We start from the raw sequence: 20,861 nt of genomic DNA on the forward strand, positions 1-20,861 counted from the left end.
CTAGCTCTCTTCAGATCCTTGACCAGGTCCTGCCGTGTAGTTCTGGGCTGATCCCTCACCTTCCTCATGATCATTGATGCCCCATGAGGTGAGATCTTGCATGGAGCCCCAGACCGAGGGTGATTGACCGTCATCATGAACTTCTTCCATTCTCTAATAATTGTGCCAACAGTTGTTGCCTTCTCACCAAGCTGCATGCCTATTGTCCTGTAGCCCATCCCAGTCTTGTGCAGGTCTACAATTTTATCCCTGATGTCCTTACACCCTCTCTGGTCTTGGCCATAGTGGAGAGGTTGGAGTCTGTTTAATTGAGTGTGTGGACAGGTCTTTTTATACAGGTAACGAGTTCAAACAGGTGCAGTGAATACAGGTAATGAGTGGAGAACAGGAGGGATTCTTAAAGAAAAACTAACAGGTCTGTGAGAGCTGGAATTCTTACTGATTGGTAGGTGATCAAATACTTGTCATGCAGTACAATGCTAATTAATTACTAGGTAACAAGGTAACAAGTTAGAACAGTTGAATTGTCATGAACCCACCCTTCTGTCCGTCTCCAACTGTTTGAACAGCACGCTAGCCAGTCCACTTTGTTCAGATGTTGAAATCAAGTGGCCTACTTTTATTTCTCAGAATGAGAACAAGTTGCCAATTCCTTTTGTGTTTTATGCTTATTGCACATTTATCAAACAGACGAGACAGATAGTATAAGTCTTAAGCTAAAGTGCTGATAGCGGTAGTTAAATGCTGCGTGACAAACTGAGCATTACTTTTCCAGAATCAATGTTCATTAATACTTCTGTTTCAGTTGTCTGCGCTGCGTTCAATTTGAGAGGAGTTGAAACATAAAAAGGGCATTTTTTGACATTTTTACTTCCGTATTATGTCTCAATGTGCTTCTGTGTCCTTATCAAATGCAATAGCGACTTGAAACTTCGTCAGAGAGGAAGAAATGATTTCTCGTGTGTGAGAGAGAATAAGGTGCACAGAAGGGGACTAGACCAAAAAGACATGAGAAGAAGCGGACATAAACGCTCATAAAAACACAAAATACCTTGATTCTTGCAATACAGGTAATGACGTGCTAAAACATACATACATTTGAATGAATCAAATAAATTAGAAAAATTGCCCAGCCCTAATTGTCCATGAGTTTCTTGTGGAAAGACTGGTTCAAGAGAAAATAGCCTTCTGAAAAAAAGCAGCTAATCAATAATGACATCTTACAACTATTTTTCACAACTGCCACCAGTTCAACCCCAATACATTTACAACAGACAAATTGACTTAGTAAAATAAATAAAATGTGTAAAATAAGGATGTAACGATACACATTGTTCCCGATTCAAATGTTTAAGATAAGACTGCATAGGTTCGCAGACCCCAAACCGATCCAAATGTAGCATGCATCGGTCAGAAAATCTATTAAAATGTAACGAATCACAGATTCACTCAAATGTTTTGCTCATATTTTCTATTCCTTCTCAAAATACCTCATACTTTGTGTCAAATCAAAGTTTATTTGTCACGTGCGCTGAATACAACAGTGAAATGCTTCCTTACAGGCTTTGACAACTGATGTGTCCTCTCCTTCAGTGTCGAACTAAGCATCTAATTTTGCTTGGATAAAAACCCTAGTTAATATCAGAAGCCAAGTCAAACTGTGCACTGTGCCCAGCTTTGCGTGCTGACCAAATAAATCAAAAGTTCTACTATATATGAATTGGCTATGTCATAGCTAATTTGTAAACAATAAATATTGTTACAATACTAGTTAACACTTAATCTGCAAAAATGACAAATCAAGTAGTGGGTGATTTCAGAACCAACGTGGGGGGGACAAAAAACAGGCTACATTGGGGTTATGGTATGGACAGGCAAAAGCTACGGACAACGAACACAGTTGCATTTTATCGATGGCAATTTGAATGCACAGAGATACCGTGGTGAGAGCCTGAGGCCCTTTGTCGTACCGTTCATCCGCCGCCGTCATATGTTTCAGCATGATAATGCATGGCCCCATGTCGAAAGGATCTGTGCACTATTCCTGGAAACTGAATATGTCCCAGTTCTTCCATGGCCTGCATACTCACCAGACATGTTGACCATGTTTGGGATGCTCTGAATCAACGTGTATGACGGTGCGTTCCAGTTCAAACAGCCATTGAAGAGGCGTGGGACCACATTCCACAGGCCACAATCAACAGCCTGATCAACTCAACGTGAGAGAGATGTCGCGCTGCATGAATGGTGGTCACATTAGAAATTGACTGAAATTGAAATCCATAGATTAGGGCCTGATGAATTTATTTCCATTGGCTGGTTTCCTTATATGAACTGTAACTCAGTAAAATCTTTGAAATTGCTGCATGTTGTTTGTTTTTGTAAGTCTTGAAAGAGAAAGATGCACAAGAATAAATTATATTCCAGGCTGATACCCTCATAACATCAACGTTATTCCCTAAATTTATGGATTATATTTAGGATAATGTTTTACAGATTTTGTCATTGTATATTTCATTTTCAAAACTTCATATTTTATTATTTTATCTCTCCTACATGTGAACTTAGTATTTGGATGTTTCCAAAATTCTAGTAGATTACTGGTAAATTTCTGAAGTTCCGAGTTACATTCCCTCCTTTTGCAACCCTAATGTGTACATTCTCTTGGCAATTCTTTGCCAAAATGTTACAGCTTCAGCACACTAACAATTACAAGATATAATATAACTCAAAACACGCAGAAGCATATACAGTGCATTCGGAAAGTATTCAGACGCCTTGAGTTTTCCCACAATTTGTTACATTTCAGCCTTATTGTAAAATGGATTAAATATTTTTTTCACTTATCAATCTACAATACCCCATGACAAAGCGAAAATGGGTTTTTAGAAAATGTTTCGCATTTATTAAAAATAAAGAACACACCTTATTTACATAAGTATTCAGAACATTTGCTATGAGACTTGAAATTGAGATCAGGTGTATCTTGTTTCCATTCATCATCCTTGAGATGTTTCTACAACTTGTTTGGAGTCCGCCTGTGGTAAATTCAATTGATTGGACATTATTTGGAAAGGCACACACCTGTCTATATAAGATCCCACATTTGACAGTGCATGTCAGAGCAAAAACCAAGCCATGAGGTTGAAGGAATTGTCCGTAGAGCTCCGAAACAGGTTTGTGTTTTTGGCACAGATCTGGGGATGGTTGCCAAAAAATGTCTGCAGCATTGAAGGTTCCCAAGAACACAGTAGCCTCATCGATAAATGGAAGAAAATGTGGAACCACCCAAGACTCTTCCTAGAGCTGGCCGCCTACCAAAGCAATCTGGGGAGAAGGGCCTTGGTCAGGGAGGTGACCAAGAGCCCGATGGTCACTGACAGAGCTCCAGAGTTCCTCTGTGGAGATGAGAGAACCTTCCAGAAGGACAAGCATCTCTGCAGCACTCCACCAATCAGGCCTTTATGGTGGAGTGGCCTGACGGAAGCCACTCAGTAAAAGGCACATGACAGCCCGCTTGGAGTTTGCCAAAAGCCACTCAGACCTTGAGAAACAAGATTCTCTGGTCTGATGAAACCAAGATTGAACTCTTTGGCCTGAATGCCAAGCGTCACATCTGGAGGAAACCTGGCACCATCCCTACAGTGAAGCATGCGGGTGGCATCATCATGGTGTGGGGATGTTTTACAGCGGCAGGGACTGGGAGACGAGTCATGATCGAGGGAAAGATTAACAGAGCAAAGTACAGAGATCCTTAAAGAAACTGCTCCAGAGCGCTCGGCCTGCAGACTGGGGCGAAGGTTCACCTTACAACAGGACAACAACCCTAAGCACACAGCCAAGACCATGCAGGAGTGGCTTCGGGACAGGTCTCTGAATGTCCTTGAGTGGCCCAGCCGGAGCCCGGACTTGAACCCGATTGAACATCTCTGGAGATACCTGAAAATATTTGTCCAGTGCCCCTCCTCATCCAACCTGACAGAGCTTGAGAGGATCTGCAGAGAAGAATGGGAGAAACTCCCCAAATACTGGTGTGCCGAGCTTGTAACGTCATACCCAAGAAGACTCAAGGCTGTAATCGCTGCCAAAGGTGCTTCAGCAAAGCACTGAGTAAAGGGTCTGAATACTTTTGTAAATATTATATTTAAATTATTTTGTTTCATAAATTTGCAAAAATCTCTAGACCTGTTTTTGGTTTGTCATTATGGGTTATTGTGTGTAGATTGAGGAAAAAACGTATCAACTTTAGAATAAGGCTCTAACGTAACAATGTGGGAAATGTTGAGGGGTCTGAATAGTTTCTGAATGCACTGTACCCGACTGCCTCTGTCTTTTCATGTTGTAATTATCTGATGTCCTCTATCTTTTTCTCTTTGTGTGCTGTAGGTACCGAGGCACCCTGGTCCTCCCTACACGGCTCATGACATCACAAAGGGACACCCTAACTTGGCGGGCACACCGCCAGGGCATGCCCACTCACCGGCGCTCTCTCAGGTATCAGTACCCACAGCTTCCCCATATCGCTACCCTAAGGGCTGGGAGGCAGGCGGAGGGGTGAGTCTCTGCCGCCATCCTCTCTGCGTATGACCTTTTGGTCTGTCTTTTTATTTTTGTGCCTCGCTCTCTCTCATTCTTTCTCCTCCTGTTTTTCTGTAACATCTTTATCAAAATGCCTGTTGCTGCATGCTTTGTTTGCATTCATTTCTTAATGAATTAAATGCACAGTGGCCTGTTGATTGGTCAAATAGTGTTTTTGTATTTCTGTATGTCCTGTGTGCTGCCTGTCAATAAATAGTCCAAGAGAAGGACATTTGTTTTAATGATAAGAGTTCCACAGGACATCAGCAACTTCTAAACTGCTGCGGCGCGTTCTCTCTGCTCTCCATAAGAGCCTGCTAAAGGGTTAATGTATTAGTCACTGGTACAGCAAGTCAATTACATTGCTGCTCCTGGGATTTGCTAGTTTCTCCTACTGCCTTGAAGTGCACGCACACACAAACAAACAAAAACACTTATTGTCGATTCCAGAATGAGTCAGCCTTTGCATAAAGTGTGTGTGTGATGAAAGGGTTCCCATATCCCACTGTGTTCAGCTGCTCTTTCTGGCCTATTAATAGTGTCTGCAGCCGGTGGCACAACTTGAATTATCCCAGCTATATAGCCACACCACGGCTCTTTGTAAAGCATCTGTGTGACGTCACACACACTCAAGAAGGCTCAACCAATCACCCAACGGATTATGTCGAGACTCATAAATATTCATGACATTTTTATTTCTCACATGCGCCGAATACAACATGTGTAGACCATAGCGTGAGATGCTTACCTACGAGACCTTAACCCATAATGCAGTTAAGAAAAATTATATTTTATAAATAAAGGGGAAAGAAGTAGCACAGTAAAATAACAGTAACGAGGCTATATTTACAGGGGGTACCAGTCAATGTGCGGGGGGGGGGTACAGGTTAGTCGAGGTAATTTGTACATGTAGGTAGGGGGAAAGTGACTATGCATAGATGATAAACAGCGAGTAGCAACAGCATTTAAAAAATACAAATAAATTTAAATGGAGGAGCGGGGGGTCAATGCAAATAGTCTGTTAAGCTGTTAAGGAGCCTTTTGGACCTAGACTTGGCTCTCTGGGGGGGAATAGGCTTTGTTGTGCCTTCTTCATGATTGTCTTGGTGTGTTTGGACCATGATAGTTTGTTGGTGTTGTGGACACCAAGGAACTTGAAGCTCTCGACCTGCTCCACTACAACCCCGTCGATGAGAATGAAGGTGTGCTCGGCCCTCCTATTCCTGTAGTCCATGACCGTCTTGATCATGTTGAGGGAGAGGTTGTTGTCCTGGCACCACACTGCCAGCTCTCTGACCTCCTCCCTATATATAGGCTGTCTCGTCGTCATTGTTGGTGATCAGGCCTTTCACCGTTGTGTAGTCGGCAAACTTAATAATGGTGTTGGAGTCTTGCTTGGCCATAGTCATGGGTGAACAGGGAGTTCAGGAGGGGGCCCCTGAGGCCCCCCTGTGTTGTGGAACAGCCTGGTAGATGTGCCCAGGATCCAGTTGCAGAGGGAGTTGTATTTGTCCCAGGGTTCCTAGCTTAGTGATGAGCTTTGAGAGCAGTTGAACACTGAGCTATAGTCGATCAGCGGAGCAAACTTGTTAGCAGCTAGCTAGTGCTAGTTGGAATGGCCATTACTGTAGCTAGTTTACCAGCTTGCTGCTGAAGTTGTACTGCACCGAAGTATGTATTTGACTCTGATAGACTGGCACTTTTGACTCTGTGCTTTGTAACATTTGGCCAACACGATAACGTCGCAACTAGAGTAGTCAGCTGCTACAGAACTCGGTTAACTAAACACGGCCAAACACTGTCTTATCATGAAAACATATTCATTGTGCTATTAGATATAATTGTACTACACTAGCTAGCTACCTTGAGGGAGTATTTATTAAGCATCGAGTGTGTTTACTGGCGTTGGGTTAACATCGCTTTCGTTTTATATGGATTGATGAGACTCACTGCCTTAGCTAGCAGGCAAACTAGCTTAGCTAGCAAGCAATTTATAGTACTGATTCTATAACCACAATACTTATTAGCTAGATATATAATTAGGTAGTTAAGACTTGCTTGTGATGAAAACATAAAAATTTAGCTGCAGATTTTTGAATGATTTTTGACTCTGAGGATGGAGGTTCAGTAGACAATGTCACCTTGGTAACATTTTTTAATGTTATGACTGCATATTGTAGACAAAATACTTTTAAAAATCTATCCCATGAGTGTTTACAAGTCATCATATAGCCCAATGGCCTTCTGCACCAATCTATATGACGTAAGACAATGGTGTTTCACTAAACTACTACACTAGATTACCATGCTAACACACACGCTGTCCATTATTCTTAATTGGTGAGGAGAGCAACAGTTTGGTTGGTCTAAATGATTTTGACCCAGGTAAGATGTTCAAACCGCTGTAATTCATCAAATCTCTCCTCAACTTGTTCTTAACCACCATTTCCGTTTATCTCCCATTTCTCTCTGTCCTTCATACATCCCCCTCTCTATCCCTCTCTCTACTACGTTCACGCCGCTGTCCCTCCCCCTATGACAGTCTCCGTACACCACTGGACAGAATGCTGGCTCCACACCTCTTGTGTATTCTCCTCAGACCCAGCAAATGAATGCACAGCCACAGAGTCGCCCGGTAAGTGCCCGCTTTCTCTGTGTCATGCGTATGTATTATGACTGCTGTGCTTTTGGAAATCCAGACATTTTGATTGGCCTAGAGGGGTACAATGTCATCGGAGGTAGTGATTGTCCAGTAATGATTAGCCCTGATGTGTCTGCCAGGCAGTCCTGTACACACTTGGACGTCTGTGATGCTTTCCAGTCTTTGAGTTATCTAAAAGTTGTAGATAGCCGTTCAAGTTAAGTATGATAATTGTGTGTTACCTAATGTTAAAATGTCCCCCATTCATAATGTGTGGATTCAGTATGCCCATGACTTCAAGATGATATACTTAAAGTACTTTACTGTTCTATCTGCACTTTCAATGTAGTCATCCATGCCCAGCCCCAGCCCCAGCCCCCCTGTCATATGGAACCACCAGGTCTGCATCATCTCCTCTAATGGCAGTAAACATGACAACGTGGCAGCTCCACTGCTCTCTCTGTGGTTTTGTATTACCATGTCAGTGTGCCCCTCATTGCTCATCTTGTCTCTCTGTATCTCTCTCTATCACTCTCTTCCTCTCTCTGCTTTGACACCCTATCTCTTTCTGCCGGACCTCACACTCTCTACCCAATCAGTTTGCGACGGGCCCTCGACCAACCCACCATCAGGTATTAAACCCCATTTCCTCTGTTCTCTCCCTTCTGCTCCCTCAGCTAGAACTGCTTTGTGCACATCATCACACCACTGTTATTGGTCGGCAAAGAGCTTCTGCTCTCAGTGGAAATTGGCCCCGTTTATACAGAAATGTGTCCCCTAAGTTAATGAGAATGTCTCCCCTTCTGCCTGCTTTCCACCCAGGCACACAACAGTCTGATTTGTTTATCAACAGCCATTGTCTGAGATTTTTTCCACATAGTCGTTAAAGGCATATCTAAGATGACAGTTGCCTGACTGCCAGTCAGACAACGATGCTAGATGTTTACCATACTATAGTGATGACTCTCTTCTCATGTTGCATTGTTGTGGACTTGCTTGTCAAACTGTTGTTCAGACTTGGTGTTAACAAGTGTGGTGCTGATGGCACTGCTCCAACATTTTAGGAACATCTAATGCCCTGTTGCTCAGATGTTTATCGGACATTGGCATACACAATGTTCTCGATCCTTCTCCTTTTTGAAAGGGTTATTCCGAGTCAATTTGTGTTTTAGATTATCTGATTAATAATTGTTTTGTATAAATATGATTGCATGTTGTTTTGTTTGAATTGTTTTTGATTGTGTGTGATTGAACATAACTATGTAACTGCTGAGATGAGCCTGGGCACAGAGACGAGAATCCCCCAGCGCCTCCCTGTTGAAATGGTTTATTTCTCTGTCGTAATGAGAATCAGATGCCCTTTGAAGACACTGGGTCACACAGGCAGACAGGCACCCCCCACCCCACCCCATCCATAACTTGTTGTCCAACATCCTTCTGGATGATTCTGTGTTGACCATTTTGACAGACTATTAATAGGCAGCCTCCTAGGTCAGTCAGGCTCAGTGTGTCAGAATCTGAACTGTTTACTGGCACAGAGTACACAGTACATGCACTGTCACATACGGGCTCTGCTCTGTCCTGGTGCTGGCCTCTCTTGTGCCGCCACGGAAGTGGAGTTGGAAAGCAGATGAAGCAGAACAAAAGGGCTATTATACATCCAGAGAAAATGAGCCTCGTCTCTGACATAAGTTGCAATCGCCCCCCACAATGAGCGCAACATAGTGATCTGGAAATTCATTCATCTGCCGAAAACCTCTCTTTATTCAGCCTGCTGACGTCAGCCGACCTCTCCGTGTTATCTTGATTTCTCATTGCGAAAGCAACTTCATTCTTTCACTGTTTCGGGGCTGCAAACCAAGAGGTCAGACAAAGGATACAGTTGTTTTTTGATTTGACAATGTTAGTTGTAGCCTCTACGTCCAATCATTTGTTTTTTGTTTTTGAGCGTGTTTACTGTTTTTATTTATTTATTTTACCTTTATTTTACTAGGCAAGTCAGTTAAGAACAAATTCTTATTTTCAATGACGGCCTAGGAACAGTGGGTTAACTGCCTGTTCAGGGGCAGAACGACAGATCTGTACCTTGTCAGCTCGGGGGTTTGAACTTGCAACCTTTCAGTTACTAGTCCAACACTCTAACCACTAGGCTACCCTGCCGCCCCAAATCGAATACTGTGAGCAGTTGAGCAGCAGGTTGAGCAGCAGCAGAAACCTGTGAGCAACAGGTTTCCAGTAAGAGTTCAAATGTCAGCCAGATATAAGCATCATATTACATTTACATTTACATTTAAGTCATTTAGCAGACGCTCTTATCCAGAGCGACTTACAAATTGGTGAATTCACCTTCTGACATCCAGATTTAACTTAAGCAGTTGATTCCATAACTTTATACACTGTTTGAAATGAGCAGAGCTAGCATTGTTGGTGTTCCCTGATACTAACAACAAGCTCATGTCTGACTGCCAAAGTGGAGCAAAGTCTTAGTTATTCTACACGTGCATGTTGCCAGAGCAAAGCAAAGGGAAGAGAAGAGTGTTCCAATCAGGACTGACTCAGACTCCCGCCCTCTGTCTGTACCCCGAGGTGTTGGGGATACCACTGTGATGACACCACCAGTGAGCCTGGCTGAGTTTAGTCCTTGGTGAATGGTAGCAGCTAGATAAACAGAGCTCTGTGGTGTCACATAACTCCCTCACAGCCCTCCACACTCTCTGTGTTGCTAAGTCACCTCTGTGGGAATACAGCCGGCTCCACGCTGGGACTGAGAACAGCTCAACCTGCAAAAGGGCCCACAGGATGCACAATATTGTGACAGGCGGAAAGCCTTATATATACACTCGTGTATGTGTGTGTGTTGAAGGGTTGGGCCAATATATAAATCGAATATTGTGATATTTGATATTGGCGATATTGTGACGTACAAGACAATACTCTATGTGAACTTTACAAATCAAAACGGAGCAGTTGAAAATGAAGTTTCGCCATAATAAGGTTATTTAATTACACTGCGACTATAATATCTAAATAAGCACAACAATTGCATAGTATAGAATTATCTAGTCATTAACCTCTAGCGTCGAGCTATCCCGTATCCGGGAGCGTAATCATAGCCTCAAGCTCATGAGCATAACGCAACGTTAACTATTCATGAAAATCGCAAATGAAATGAAATAAATATATTGGCTCACAAGCTTAGCCTTTTGTTAACAACACTGTCATTTCAGATTTTCAAAATATGCTTTTCAACCATAGCTACACAAGCATTTGTGTAAGAGTATTGATAGCTAGCATAGCATTCAGCAGGCAACATTTTCACAAAAACAAGAAAAGTATTCAAATAAAATAATTTACCTTTGAAGAACTTCGGATGTTTTCAATGAGGAGACTCTCAGTTAGATAGCAAATGTTCAGTTTTTCCAAAAAGATTATACGTGTTCATCACGTTTGGCTAAGAAAAAAAACCGAAAATTCAGTCATTACAACGCCAAACTTTTTTCCAAATTAACTCCATAATATCGACAGAAACATGGCAAACGTTGTTTAGAATCAATCCTCAAGGTGTTTTTCACATATCTATTCGATGATAAATCATTCGTGGTAGTTGCCTTTCTCCTCTGAACCTAATGGAAAAGTGGACGCAGCTGCGCAATAATTTCAATGGAGGACCCCAAGCGGACACCTGGTAAATGTAGTCTCTTATGGTCAATCTTCCAATTATATGCCTACAAATACGTCACAATGCTGCAGACACCTTGGGGAAACGACAAAGTGTAGGCTCATTCCTGGCGCATTCACAGCCATATAAGGAGACATTGGAACACAGCGCATTCAAAATCTGGGGCATTTCCTGTATGAAATTTCATCTTGGTTTCGCCTGAAGCATTAGTTCTGGGGCACTCACAGACAATATCTTTGCAGTTTTGGAAACGTCAGAGTGTTTTCTTTCCAAAGCTGTCAATTATATGCATAGTCGAGCATCTTTTCGTGACAAAATATCTTGTTTAAAACGGGAACGTTTCTTTATCCAAAAATTAAAAGAGCGCCCCCTATATCGAAGAAGTTAACTGTGCAAAACTATCGAATATCGCGATATTTGGAGAAGCATATCGTAGGAGGAGGTCTCCCCAAATATCGCCCAACCCGAGTGTGTTGTGAATGATTGCCCGCTCACTGTTCGTGTTGGGCTCCACACTCATCAGTGCAGTCTCCCATTTGGCTTTTCTCTCTTTCCTGCTTCAATACTCAAGGGAGGATTCAGGCCCATCCAGGTAATAATGACTCTTGTCAGAACTCTCTGCAGATGCATGGCATGAGGAACACCCCTACCTACCGGTCCTAACCCCTTCCTTTAACCTCTAACCCCAGAGCCCTCCAGTGGCCATCATCTTAACTAAAGTATGCTCAGTAGAAAACCCCTCTCTCTCCCTCCAACATAATATAATACTGCCTGAACACCACACTCACTAATTTTCTCTCTTTTTAACCTACGTCTTTTTGTAGTCATTCAATCATTTCCCTTCATTCTTCTTCACCATTCTTAATCTCCCATGTTTGCTTAGTTTGGATGAACAGCATGCAAAATATTAGAACTGTTAACTTCTTCTCACCAAAAGTGTTTTTCATTTTTATGAAATGAACCGCAGTTTAAATAAAGATTGTGTATACTTCAGGGTATCTGATCGCTGAAGAATTATTGAACCCGAGTCAACTGCTTGTGGTAACCTTGAGCTCTAGTCATCAGGATGTAGGCCACAGCTGTTGTGTGGAGTCTTTTATCTTGCTTGGAGTACATTGATTGCTGCATAACATTTTATGGGCTCCCCAGAGCTTGGCAGCACTGAGCACCCCATTGATTGTGATATTTAGTTTCCTGCAAACATAACTTCTGCAGTCATGAGAACATTTTTTATGATTCTGTGTCTTATGACGCATGAAGAAGAGCTCTGTTTCCACATTGTAAATAAAACCTCACCTCATTTAACAGAACAACACAGAACAGCCCTATAATACATTGTGGCCCCAGTTATGTAGCAAGAGTTCCCAAACTTTTTGGCCCATGATCCAATTATTTGCAATTGGCTGCCATAGCCAGCCCCCCCCCACACACACACACACACCTTTTTGTTGTTGAAATTAACCATGGCTGTTAATTTCAACAACAACAAAAAATGTGGGGGGGGGGGGCTATGGCAGTCAATTGCAAATCAGTCTGACATCATTTCTGATTCTCTTATTTCACCTCCACTAATGAGATGGGTATGCTTGATGCATGTCACGTCGGAGCTTCTCAAAGTCAGGGTACGTGGTCGACAGTACGCACCTCATATTTGCTGTCCTGTCCTGGATCAATATTTGATTTTAATTCAGACGAGATCACAGAATCCAGCTTCACACAGATATGAGCTGGCGAAGGGTACCATGAGTTTTAATGCTCGGGGGGAAATGGCAAGGTATTCCCTTTGAGTCAGGAACCAAAACTCCTCCGTAATGGCCTGTGAATGCGTTGTCTGCAGCATTCAGTCACATGACAGCTAAATCAGCTGTGATTTCACTTGCTGGCATGCCAACTGAGCCAGGATCACAGTCAAGCGGATTTTACACCCAGTCAAACGTCATGTCCAAGTCCGGGAAGTAGGTCCCAAAGTGCTCTTCAAAGCGTTGGAGGTGAGCTGTCGCCACTCCTGTGGGACACTCACTTCTGCTGTTGTCTGTTAGAAACTTCCACAGCCAAGGAAAGGGGGCATGGTTTCGCTTATGTATAAGAAATATTTCCTCTGAATACACATCTGTAGCACGTTTTTCTATTTCCCCTGCATGCTTGCATTCAGTTTTCAAAATAGCCTTTGTCTGTTACATCGGCAAGGAGACACCATTTTCTTTTCATCACAAAGAAAATCGTCTTTTTTTTTTACATCCAGTTCGTTTCTCATTTAGAAAAATCTTTCCAATATTCTCCCCGCCAGGCCTCGGTGTGAAATAGCAAATTGTCATGCTCTGATCCCATATCTCCACACAGTTTGCGAACAGGTGTGCACGTAGTCGATGTGGTTTGATGATGTATTTTACAATCGGAGATGCTGCAGTATGTCTTTGTGGATATTTTTTGCTACCAGTTGCTTTCTGTATATGATACATTGTGTACATATGGCAGAGGGAGACACAGTTACTAGTGACCCATAGTTTGGGAACCGCTACTATATAGCATAAACATGAGCACTTTACAAATTTGTGGACACTGCATTGTAAACTAATGTGGTTGCATATAAAGTCAGCGTGTGTGGCGTGTAATAGCATGTGTGGTAGGTACAGGGTGTTGCTGTGCGCTGGTTGGTGGTTGACTCTGGCAGCATGGAACCGTGCTCTCTAAGCCCTGTTGTAACAGCACAGCAGGTTGGGTGGCGGAGGCTGCTGGTAGACCGCTGTGTTCTGAGACCTTTCACAACCTTGATCTCTCTCTGATGAGGGCAGAGGGAACCCAGCTGGAGGAGTCAGGACTCACCCTGCAGGCCCGTGTCCTGTGGGTTTGTTTATGCTGCTTGGGGAAATGTGTGCTGTTTGAGCGCAATGGAGTCGAAGTGCCATCCACCTGGTCCTCCGAGATAATGCTCTCTGTCTCTGAGGTCTCCTTGGCTTCATCTGTCTGAGCTCCTGCGTCCACAAAGCTGAAATGAGACTGCACAGGACACGCATGAAGAGATTAGACTGCTGTTGGGAAAGTTGTGGATCCTCTCTTGCTTCTCTGGGACTAAGTTCTCTCACATGTAATATCGGTCTGTGTGTGTGTGTGTGTCTCTTGCCTCTCAGTTTTTCCAGAGGGCTCAGATGCAGACAGCGCGGCCAACCATCCCCACCAACACTTCATCTCTGCGGCCCGGCTCTCAGAACCCCACAGCGGCGGTATACCCCCCCAACCAGCCCACCATGATGATGATGGCCCCCATGCCCTTCCCCTCCCCACAGGCTGCCCAGTACTACATCCCACAGGTGGGACTGACTGACCAGGCTGCTGCTGCTCTCCAGTAGGCATTCCTCTACCACTTCCCCCACGCAGCTTTTAACCCTTTCTTCTATGCCCTCCATTTCTCCCTCTACAGTATCGCCACAGTACGCCCTATGTGGGGCCGCCCCAGCCGTTTTCAGTGCAGCCGCCGGGATCTGGCACCTTCTATCCTGGCCCTGGGCCGGGGGAGTACCCTGCTCAGTATGGTGAGTCACCGCCAAACACACACACACACACACCACTTCAAACCCCGCCAGTCTGATTTAAAATAGCTGTCTCCTTGCACAAAGCACACATCTGTCCTTTCTAGCGCAATTATCTTCTTGTACAGACCCCATCAACTCAGTTTGTTCCTCAGCTACACACACAGAGAGTGACACACACTATACTCAGCTTTTCTTACTCCTTCCTGACTCAGCTCCCGGACCTCAATTCTATCCAGGACAGCAGGTGTACCCCCCCCTCACCCCCATCATAGTGCCTACACCGCAGCAACCTCCACCAGCCAAGCGTGAGAAGAAACCAGTGAGTATCTCACCAAGCTGCCATCTCAACACAGACATCACACGCTCCCTATGTATGTAAGCATTACACATACGGATACACACTAGCGTAGGCCATCTGTGCTCAGTTAGGCACCAGATCTTCTGTTTCCACATGCATACTGTGAGAGGATATGAGAAATGATCCCTGATGAAGAGACGTGTCTGGATCCATGAGCCCCTTTAACTTGCATTTTGAAACAGAATATTTATTTTACAGAGAAGGTATATGAGGGATGACATGGTTTCATTTAGATCTAGGTTGCCAGTAGAGTTTTTCTGTGTAGAAGCAGGGTTTGTTTGAATTGTTTTATTTCACTAGGCAAGTCGATTAAGAACAAATTCTTATTTACAGTGAGGGCCTACCACGGCCAAACCCGGATGACGCTGGGCCAATTGTGCGCCTCCCTATGGGACTCCCAATCACGGCCGGATGTGATTCAGCCTGGATTCGAACCAGGGACTGTAGTGACGTCTTTATCACTAAGTTGCAGTGCCTTCGACTGCTGCGCCACTCGAGAGCCCTAGCCAGGCCTTAATCTAGCTCTTTAACACCAGAAAGCTGGACCCACCTGTCTATATAAGGTGCCACTGTTGACAGTGCATCAGAGCCGGAACTATACCATGAATTCCAAGGATCTGTTCGTAGATCTGGGAGAGAGAATTGACATGAGGCATATCTTGGGAAGGGTGTTAAACAATTTTGAGAGTGTTGAAAGTTTCCAAGAGCACGGTGGTCTCAATCATTGGGAAATTAACAAAAAATGTAACTACCCATATTCGAGAGCTGGCCGTCCGACCAATCTGAGCAACCTGGCAAGAAGGACCTTGATCAGGGAGGTTATCAAGAACCCAATGACCACTCTGACAGAACTATAGAGTTCATTGGCTGAGATGAAGGAACCTGCCAGAAGGACAACAGTCTCTAGAGCACTTCACCAATCAGGGCTGGTGTTGCATCCCTCCAATAGAGTTCCCGACACTTGTAGAATCTATGCCAAGGTGCATTGAAGCTGTTCTGGTGGCTGTTAAGACACTTTTGTTGGTGTTTTCTTTATTTTGGCAGTTAACTGTAGTTTGATGTGCCATCAGCTGCACAGGCTGACTGGCGATGAATGAATGAGGGGGAAAATGGCTTCATAAAGCTGCGTAATACACAAATTATGTTTGTGATGTCGAAATACTAACAACATACGTCTGTTAAATATACTTATTTTGGAAAAGTCAAGGATGGAAGGGCGGGGGGGGGTATATTTTGCTGACCCACATGAAAATACATTATCTTTTCAGAAACCCTTTTAAATGCCTGAACTGAAATATGAGATATTGTAAAAAGTCAAGTGTTAAGCTTTTTCTCTCCATTTGCACAAGATTAATAAGAATGTCTGAAACGTTTGGTCACAGATGTATTAATGCTTCTTTATACTCAGTCAGTACTCCTGTACATTACGCGCTCCACTGTTTTAAATGGCTGGGGGAGGGTTGCTCTGAGACACTGGTGCTTTAGTGAGACGGCGTTCCTTTTGTGTCATTGTCCTCCCAGATCCGTATCCGTGACCCCAATCAGGGAGGCAGGGACATCACAGAGGAGATCATGGCAGGGGGCACAGGGAGCCGGAATCCAACTCCCCCTGTCGGACGACCCTCCTCCACCCCCACCCCTCCGCAGGTAAGTACACATCTACTCTCATGCTTCCTGCTCTTAGGCTTAATGCTCTCTCACTCACTTACACACACAAAGGGTGCCATGGTGTGCCACTGACCCACTGAACTGAGCTGAGCTATTAACCTCTCATTCATGGCTGTGTAAAAGCTGTGCTTAGGACAAACTGCTGGGCGTTAGGAGGGAGCGGGCAATTAGGCCAGGCCACCAGGGCTTTGACACCACCACATACAGAGAGACATGCACCAGACCAGAAACATTTTCCTCAGTCTGTGTCTAATCCATCCTCTGCCATACTGCGTTAGACACAGCCAGCCACATAGACTTCAGCCACTGTCCCTGACCCACTGATCTGCACCTAGCACACTTACCTGGCCTTGGGTTCACAATCTTTGCTATTCAATTGGAGTAACAGGAAACCATGGCTAATTTACAACAGTGACCTAAACACACTGTATTTCATTGGTCATAGTTGGTTATCATGTTAATCTTGGACACAGATCTATGGCTTACACATCTATACCTACTAGTACCGATCTACATGTGTCAGTGTATCGCCTCCCTCTCTTCTGGTACAGTAAATGTTCTTATGGAACATGTCGTTTCTGCTTTCTGTCCCTCCATGAAGAATCCAGAAATAAGATGTTCTTATTTATTTTTTAAAAAGGAGCCATTGCTGAATGCATTCTAATAGAAAGGGGCAATCATCTTAAATGACAGTTCTTGTTCTGGATTTTGTGGAGGGAAGTCTTTTGTTGTGACACTTCCTTCTTGTCCTCTCCTTGGACGTTAACAGTGTGTCTTTCCTCTCTTTCTGTCTTTTGTCCTTTTTTACACTCCCCTTTTTTTTGCCTTGTTTTACCTTACGTGCCTCCATTTCCCTTTTATTCTCTCCTACTCTTGCGCTCTTCTCCTTTCCCCTTTTTGCCTGCTTTCCTTGGTTGCTGTCTATCCTTGTCTTCCCCTGTCTTTTCCGTTGCCAATATTTCTAACCATACCCACTGGTTTCCTTGTTTCCGCTTAATTCTATTTTTGTGCTCGTTTGTGCTTATTTGGCTGTCTTTCCATGTTGCTAGTTTTTATGGCCGCACCCTCATTATCCTCACATTTTCTACCTCAAATCGCAGCAGCAGCAGCCGAGCGGCAGCCAGACTCCGGAGCAGGGCCAAGGCCAGGCCCACCCAGCCTACAGCCTGGAGCCCCCCAAGCAGCAGCAGCCCACGCCTGGGGCTGCAGACAGCAAACCAGGGCCAGGTCTGACCCTCACCCCTCCACCCTCCAGGCACAATACATCTCTGCTCTGAGAGCAGAGCCCTGAGCAAGACGTTGACTCAGTAAAGAGAGAGCACAAATAATTTTCTCTTTTGTGTTTAATGTCAGTGTTATCTCTTCGCTTTTCCAGTATATGATAAGCCAAAATTGGAGCCGGTTATCCGGAAGCCTTCCTCTCCCGGGATTGGACAACCAGAACCTTCTATGGCGTGGCGAGAGGCCAGTGCACCTGTAACTGCCCCATCTCCCCCTGTAGAAAAAGAGCTTCCCTCTCCTGCCCCAGTGATGGTGGCGCCCATCCCTGCCCCTCGTCCTGTTGCCAGCCCCAACCCCATTGAGCAGCCCTCTGCAGTGGAGCCTGCTACTACCACTCCCTCTGCAGCTGAGCCCAAGACCCTGCCTGCCATGACTCATTCCCAGACCCCAAACACAGTGGAGCCTCTTCCAGAATCTCCACACACCCTGGCTGCTTCCCCCACCCTAACCCCAAAAGCTTTGAATGGCTATGCTGACACTGGTGCTGAGCTGGACACCCAGGCCCAGGAGCCCCCCCCCCAAGATCCCTCCCCACCCCAGCCCCAGGCTTCAACCCCGGCCTTCAGAGAAGACTGTAGTGAGGCTGTGCCCAGTGAGGTGAGAGCAGAGATCCCCCCTGCTGTCACGGACTCTATCGCACCCATCACTGTAGTGCCAGTCACTCTGACCTCCAAACCTGCGCCTGCTTTTCCAGCACCTCCCCCTGGCCTTCCACCACTAGTGCAGGCCACAGCAGAGGCCAGCAAGCCCGCCGACACTAAAGACGTCCCTCTCAAAGCAGGGACAGAGGCATTCATAACACCAGACAACAAGCCACAGCTACAAGCCCTCTCCAGAAAGAGTCCCACTACAGGTATGTACATAACCATGGGTACAGATGACCGTGGGAATGTCACATGGATGCCTGCATGTATACTATATATAAACTGTTAAATGTTGCTGCTGGACACAACTAAGACTGTCCACGGTTATAGAATCTGTTTCAAACAGGATCAGTGCTGAGCTCAACAGCTTTAGTTCATGATTATTCTGAGAGGAAGGCCACTATTTTCCGATAGTAAAAGTATCTAGTCATAGATTTTTAGTGGGTGCAATTTTGGGTAAATCGTTAGCCTATAGCCGACTTTAAAATGTCTTTGCTATTGTTTTCGCTGCAGGATGTCAGGCTGCTCCTGATGCACCAAAGACCTGGAAGAAACCAAATGAAGAGAGTCCTGTTGGAGATGCCCAACAGAGGGAGACTGAGGTAAGCAACAACCCTTCTTATTCACTCACTGCGGGGGAACAGGAGGAGGAGATGGAGGGGGGGAAGCATAAACAGAGTAGATGGAGAAAAGGGAGAGGGAGAGAGATTATATGGGGAATAGTTCAAATGGAAAATGTTTCCACATGTGTGGCGGTGGAACACAGACATGAATGACTTGAAGTAGTGTTATCGTCAGAGTACGTTGGCAAGGAGTTATCCATCATGATCAGTGTTCCCAGACGACTCTTTGAAGGCAGCTCTGTCCCTCTATCTAACCCCCTCTGCTTCCCCTCCCTCCCCAAGGAGGAGCTCAAGCCTTTGGAAGAGGCTGCTGGAGACCAGGCCCTGCCACCCACCAGGAGCTGCAGCACCTCACCCCCACCCTCAGCAGCTCCCTCAGCCCTGGAGGCAGAGGAGATTCCCCCAGCCCCTGAGGAAAACGGGGAGGCTGAGCCCATGAGGAACGGAGCAGGACACACCTCGGAGACTGAGAGCAGTGACAGTGGGGCCACCCCTGGGGACAATGAGGGCTCCACAGGAGCACCCCCAGACCTCTTCCAGGAAGGTAGGGGGTGGTTTTTATTCATTAGTGTCTCTCGCTTAGTTTTCACTATCAACAGTCATACAACCTTTGCACAGTATGAAATGAGCAGGGCTGTTTTCCTCACCTCTCTCTTGTTGTTTCCTCAGATCTGGAGACTAATGGGAAGCGTCAATACAAACGGGACTTCCTGCTGGGCTTTCAGTTCATGGCTGCCTGTACACAGAAGCCAGACGGGCTGCCTCAGATCAGTGACGTTGTGCTGGACAAGGTGTGTGAAGAGTGGGCTGAGCAGAGCTTCAACCTAGTGGTCAGAATGAGTTAGCTGTGAGCAAGGCCCTAAACCCCACAATAAATATTCAGGACTATAAATGGATAGTGTAAGATCTTAGCAAAGTAAGTTGCTTTTGATAAAAGCTCTCAAGCGAAGGGATTATTTGTATGGAGCAAACAGTGTGAGTAGCCTTATTTGATCCCTTTCGTAAATACATGGCCCAATGTCATTTAAAAAAAAAAATGTAGCTATTCATTATGAAATGATATGCTTCTGGTAAGTTCATCTCCCTCTGCTGCACTCTGACCAAGCCAATAGCGGCTAGCCCATAGACATCCTGTTTTGATTAAAATCACATAGCTATTATGTCACACTTGGCAATGTTGATAATTCAGCCACAGAAAAGGAGCAATAGACTGGCAACGATTGATGTACAGTCCCTAGGAGTCATATTTTTCTCCCTGAGAAAATGTTCACTGAAGGAGAGCACTAAGGGAAGTCAACGACAGCTTAGAGCACTGGAGTTGTTATCCCCATTCCCTCACATTGTTCCCTTCAGTCCTCCTTCCACATGTGGTTCTGACTTCACTCACTGCGCCAGTCACAAAATTAGTTAAACAGAATTTATCAAATGCATAGCTGATACACATAAAACAACATACACAGTGGCGAACTGAGACTAGGATCGGGAATCCACCACCTCTCAGTGAACAACAATGGGATGGACCTGAAAGGAGCTGGGTCAGACCTGTCTCTTTCAACCCAGTGGTAGGCCCGATTCCAGCCCATACCTCAGGCACTTCATGTAGATCTGAAAGGAGGTGGTAGATCTACGCAATATGGTTGTACCCCCCTACCTTACCCTCTGAATGGCTTGGTAAAACTCTCACCATATTGATTATACCTATCGTCCTTTCAGATCTCCACAAGTGCTTAGGGAATCAGGGCTAGTAGGGTGTTGTTTCTGGACCAGGCCACAGCTCTCCCCATATGGCTAGGCCCACAGTGTTAAAGGATCACTGCTCCCCCTGCTGGTCAGCTATCTCACTGTCCATCGCTCTCTCT

The 20,861-nt window shown here is 44.9% G+C and overlaps 1 protein-coding gene across 10 annotated transcripts in view; it reads left to right on the forward strand.

The window, feature by feature from the left end:
• Window positions 1-20,861, forward strand: part of LOC135542043 (eukaryotic translation initiation factor 4 gamma 3-like) — a 78,700-nt gene that overhangs the window by 47,974 nt on the left and 9,865 nt on the right. For 4 of the 10 annotated variants that reach the window (XM_064968636.1, XM_064968637.1, XM_064968640.1 and 1 more), the window contains exons 3-16: window positions 4,387-4,554; window positions 7,121-7,213; window positions 7,569-7,619; window positions 7,819-7,851; window positions 11,470-11,490; window positions 14,027-14,206; window positions 14,317-14,428; window positions 14,641-14,747; window positions 16,299-16,433; window positions 17,504-17,681; window positions 17,830-18,588; window positions 18,893-18,981; window positions 19,285-19,546; window positions 19,672-19,793. In XM_064968636.1, coding sequence (XP_064824708.1) covers window positions 4,387-4,554; window positions 7,121-7,213; window positions 7,569-7,619; window positions 7,819-7,851; window positions 11,470-11,490; window positions 14,027-14,206; window positions 14,317-14,428; window positions 14,641-14,747; window positions 16,299-16,433; window positions 17,504-17,681; window positions 17,830-18,588; window positions 18,893-18,981; window positions 19,285-19,546; window positions 19,672-19,793 — 2,310 coding nt within the window. The remainder of the gene's footprint in view (window positions 1-4,386; window positions 4,555-7,120; window positions 7,214-7,568; window positions 7,620-7,818; window positions 7,852-11,469; window positions 11,491-14,026; window positions 14,207-14,316; window positions 14,429-14,640; window positions 14,748-16,298; window positions 16,434-17,503; window positions 17,682-17,829; window positions 18,589-18,892; window positions 18,982-19,284; window positions 19,547-19,671; window positions 19,794-20,861) is intronic. The other 6 variants (XM_064968639.1, XM_064968645.1, XM_064968638.1 and 3 more) reach the window with 5 other exon arrangements.

Source organism: Oncorhynchus masou, chromosome 6 (assembly GCF_036934945.1).
Source record: "Oncorhynchus masou masou isolate Uvic2021 chromosome 6, UVic_Omas_1.1, whole genome shotgun sequence".
Taxonomy (NCBI): Eukaryota; Metazoa; Chordata; class Actinopteri; order Salmoniformes; family Salmonidae; genus Oncorhynchus; species Oncorhynchus masou.